The 3,663-nt window shown below is 47.4% G+C and overlaps 1 protein-coding gene across 1 annotated transcript; it reads right to left on the bottom strand.

Moving 5' to 3' along the window:
- Nucleotides 1-223: 223 nt before the first annotated feature.
- Nucleotides 224-2,884, bottom strand: pou4f4 (POU class 4 homeobox 4). Its single transcript, XM_031874174.1, has 2 exons — nucleotides 2,661-2,884; nucleotides 224-1,645 (listed from the first exon to the last, which is right to left on the bottom strand). Exons 1-2 carry the CDS (start codon nucleotides 2,778-2,780, stop codon nucleotides 719-721), a joined length of 1,047 nt encoding a protein of 348 aa, XP_031730034.1. The 5' UTR covers nucleotides 2,781-2,884; the 3' UTR covers nucleotides 224-718.
- Nucleotides 2,885-3,663: the final 779 nt, after the last annotated feature.

Below are 3,663 nucleotides of genomic sequence, written 5' to 3'. Positions count from 1 at the left end.
CAAAAAAAAAGAATTAACCAAAACAAAAAAACTGAATTCCCGATAGAAACCAACACGTGGGAGAAAAGAGCCAATACATTTCAATGAGCTTTTCCACACACGGAGGTACAACGTATTCACAGATATGTACAATGATAAATATAAAAAAGCTATTCCGACTAAGGATTCCCGTCATTATTATGCGTATTATTATTTTTTTGTACAATAATTGTCGTATGAATGGATGAGACGGTTGTTCCTCCTCTTTTTTTAACTGATGGTGATCTCGCGGATCTCTGCGGAGAAGCATCAACATTTGAGAGTCTCAAGTTTTTGGACAGGGTCTCAGTCTTTGTCCCGGTCCCGGTGCTCCGTCTCCACCGTCAGCATTATAATAAAAAGGTACACCGTTGAATCCAGCTGTTAATGAAGCTGCACGAGGCTGAAAAAACAAGGAAAGGTTCCTGTTTTACTGAGTGGAGGTCAGTGGAGGTCAGTGGTCCAAACCAGTTACTCTGAATACTTTCTCCTCCTGCAACACTGTGATGAACGCAACAAGACGTTTAGTCCAGGGTTCAGCCCGAGGCATCAGACGCGTCTCATGCTTCAGACTAAGAGACCAGATGACTCGGTAAGGTGTGATGTTGTTGAATGGTTGTGAGTCGGACAGGTCCGGTACCATCAGCAGGCCCAACGGTGTACCTTGTTTCTCTGACAGTGTGCAGCAGCAGTGATGGTCTTAGTGCGTCGCAGAAAACTTCATTCGTTTCTGCTTTTGCCTCTGATTGCAAAACCAAACCCGGACCACGTTCTTTTTCAGGTCCAGTTTCTCTGCGATCGCGGCGATCTTCTCTGACGAGGGCCTCGGCTGCACCGCGAAGTAGGCCTCCAGGGAGCGCTTCTCCGGGGCCGCGATGGACGTTCGTTTCCTCTTCTTGTCCCCCCCGTTGAAGATCTCCGGCTTGGACATCTTCTCCCTCTGCGCCCGCTCCGCCTCCTCCAGCCAGGCCTCCAGGATCGGCTTCAGGGCCACCATGTTGTTGTGCGACAGCGTCAGGGACTCGAACCTGCAGATGGTGCTCTGGCTCAGACACCCGACCCCGGGGATCTTCAGGTTGGCCAGCGCCGAGCCCACGTCCGCCTGCGTCACCCCGAGTTTGATCCGCCTCTGTTTGAACCTCTCGGCGAACGACTCCAGCTCCCGCGGGTCCGGCTCCGAGTCCAGGCCGCCGCCCCCCAGGGAGCTGTGGGACAGCGCGTGCTGGTGCATGTTCATGGACTGCTGATGGTGGTGGTGGTGGTGCTGCATGTGGTTGATGGCCGACATATGGGCGGCGTGTGTGTGCGAGGCCGAGGAGCAGACGTCCGAGCCCGTCATGCCTCCCAGGGAGATGCCCGGCGTGAGGTGGTCCAGCAGGTCGCCGTCCAGGCCCTGAGCCGACTGGTGGTGCGCCGGGTGGTGGTGGGAGGTGAGCACGGACGGGTGGTGCAGGTGCGCGGAGGAGGAGTTAGGAGTGCAGGCCATGCTGGTCATGGTGGTCATGGTGTGGTACGTCGCGTCCGGTTTGAACGGGTGGCTCTTCTGGGCCACGATGTCCACCGCGGCCAGAGCCTCGGCTCTCTGCAGCAGAGTCTCATCGAAGCCGGCGAAGATGTTGCCCTGAAGCTGCGGAGGAGCGGAGCGAGCCGGTTAGAGCAAATCAACACGTTATAACCATCTACTGATATTTCCATATCCAATAATAATCCTAATCTTAAATATGGATTATTCTAATTTATTTGGAAATACATTAATGTTGAAATTATGTGGAAAACTAAATAAATAAATTTAAGTTTTAATTCAAAATGATGAGCAACAAAAATACATAAATCTTCAGACCTGATTATCAAAAGTTGTTATTTATTTTTTTACTTTAAATATCACAAAACGTTGTATTATTTTACGTGAAAACTGTTCGATTATCTTTGTAATAAAACAGCCGAATTATTTTCAGACAATAATTAAAATATAAAAATTCACGTGACATTAAATTCGTTTTCTTGATTCTCAGAAAATGAAATCTAACGCAGCTCCATCAGCGTGCGTGTGTCAGACAGCGTGGATGGATATTCATTTAAAATTCATATTTACGATCTCCTGAATAATTTCTACGGACAATGAAATGAGACCAGTTTGAATATGAATGGAGAAAATATGAGATAACGCGCGCTCAGAGAATCCTCTTCCTCCTTCATCTTTTATCCTCTTTTATGACTCACACTCACGGCTTCTCACACACGCGTCTGCGCGTCTTTACGCACCGACTTCGTGCCCTATTTGGGCCGCTGGTGCTGCCTGATCCTTTCCATCATATCCATTATATTGAATTCAATATCTCATCTGATATTCTGTTTGTTTGTTTTGGCAGTTACATTGTAACCCGTCTGTGTCCAAACATGACACCTCGTCTGTTTTCTGACTTTAGTAACACAAATACGATTTTTATTTTAGTTATATTCTGTCAACTGATGTGGACTCCATATTCTAACTGAAACACATTAAGAGAGAATCACAAGGTGTCACATCTAATCGTTTGTAAAAGTTATCACATTGACCAGACCGAGTCATTTCTCCAGTGTTCCCCTCACACTGTGGAGCTTTGGGTTGGAGCTGCAGGAGGACACAGACGCGTCGGACTCACCGATGGATTGGGCAGACAGGCCCGGCGGATCGCCTCCGAGCTGGAGTGCAGAGGATTGTACTTGGGCTCGTGGAGGATCGGGTGCATACTGAAAGGCTGCTTGCTGTTCATTGACATCATGATTGCGGATCTGAAGTGGGGGGGTCCTTGTACGTCTTCCTGGGTCAGCTCCGTCTTTGGGAGATTTTTCTCTTTAAAAAAAAGAAGAAGAAGAAGAAAACCCCAAAAAGTGGTAGAGTCGGATTAAAAAACAAACCGGAAACAGAGGAGAGGTAACTCCTGCGCTCCTGCGGGTCTCCTGTCTCCTCTCCGCCTGACACTGACTTCTATAATAGAGATGCTGCTCGCCTCCAGGTCCTATATTGGACCGCCGCCTCGCGAGGCTCCTCCTCATTGGTGGACGCTCCCCCCCCCTCCCCCCTGGTTGCCTCCGCCAATTGCGTGAGGCTCCCCCTGCTGTAGCCACGCCCCCCGCACCAAGCGTGCCTTTCTCGCTGGAGAGGAGAAGCGAGAGGAGATGCTGACTGGTTGCACTGTAAGAAAATAAATATTTACATATATATATATATATATATATATATATACATATATATATACACACACACATTTCAACACATATTTGTTGAAATAACAGAAAATCAACAGCTGGAGAAAAGAGGCAGCTGCAAGTTGATCTAAACGTTAAATAAAGATCAGCATCAGTGAGCATTTAAAGAAACGTATAGTTTGTGTTTCAGTGTCCCATAATCATTTAAATACTGTCATGATATTTCCCCCCAAATGTCTTAATTGAACAACAAATAGTTTGAGATATTTGGGCCTGAAAACACTCGAAGAACGATGAGATATTTGTGTTGTTATTCATTCTTTATGCATCTGTACAATACGTCATGATACAAACAGCAAATGTGACTGGAAGCAATTCATCTGTAGGGTGAGAGAGTGTGAGACACACGCGCACACACACACACACGCACACACACACACACACACACACACACAC

This window comes from Anarrhichthys ocellatus, unplaced genomic scaffold (genome assembly GCF_004355925.1).
Source record: "Anarrhichthys ocellatus isolate YVR2014 unplaced genomic scaffold, GSC_Weel_1.0 scaffold78, whole genome shotgun sequence".
Taxonomy (NCBI): domain Eukaryota; kingdom Metazoa; phylum Chordata; class Actinopteri; order Perciformes; family Anarhichadidae; genus Anarrhichthys; species Anarrhichthys ocellatus.
This window is presented reverse-complemented; position numbering and strand designations above follow the sequence as displayed.

What these genes read in the sequence shown, in the direction of transcription:
- pou4f4 (XM_031874174.1), bottom strand. Translation starts at nt 2,780, where the DNA reads ATGATGTCAATGAACAGCAAGCAGCCTTTCAGTATGCACCCGATCCTC. An exon ending in CCTGTCTGCCCAATCCATCG is followed by an intron (nt 1,646 to 2,660) that starts GTGAGTCCGACG and finishes GCTCCTCCGCAG; the next exon opens with CTTCAGGGCAACATCTTCGC.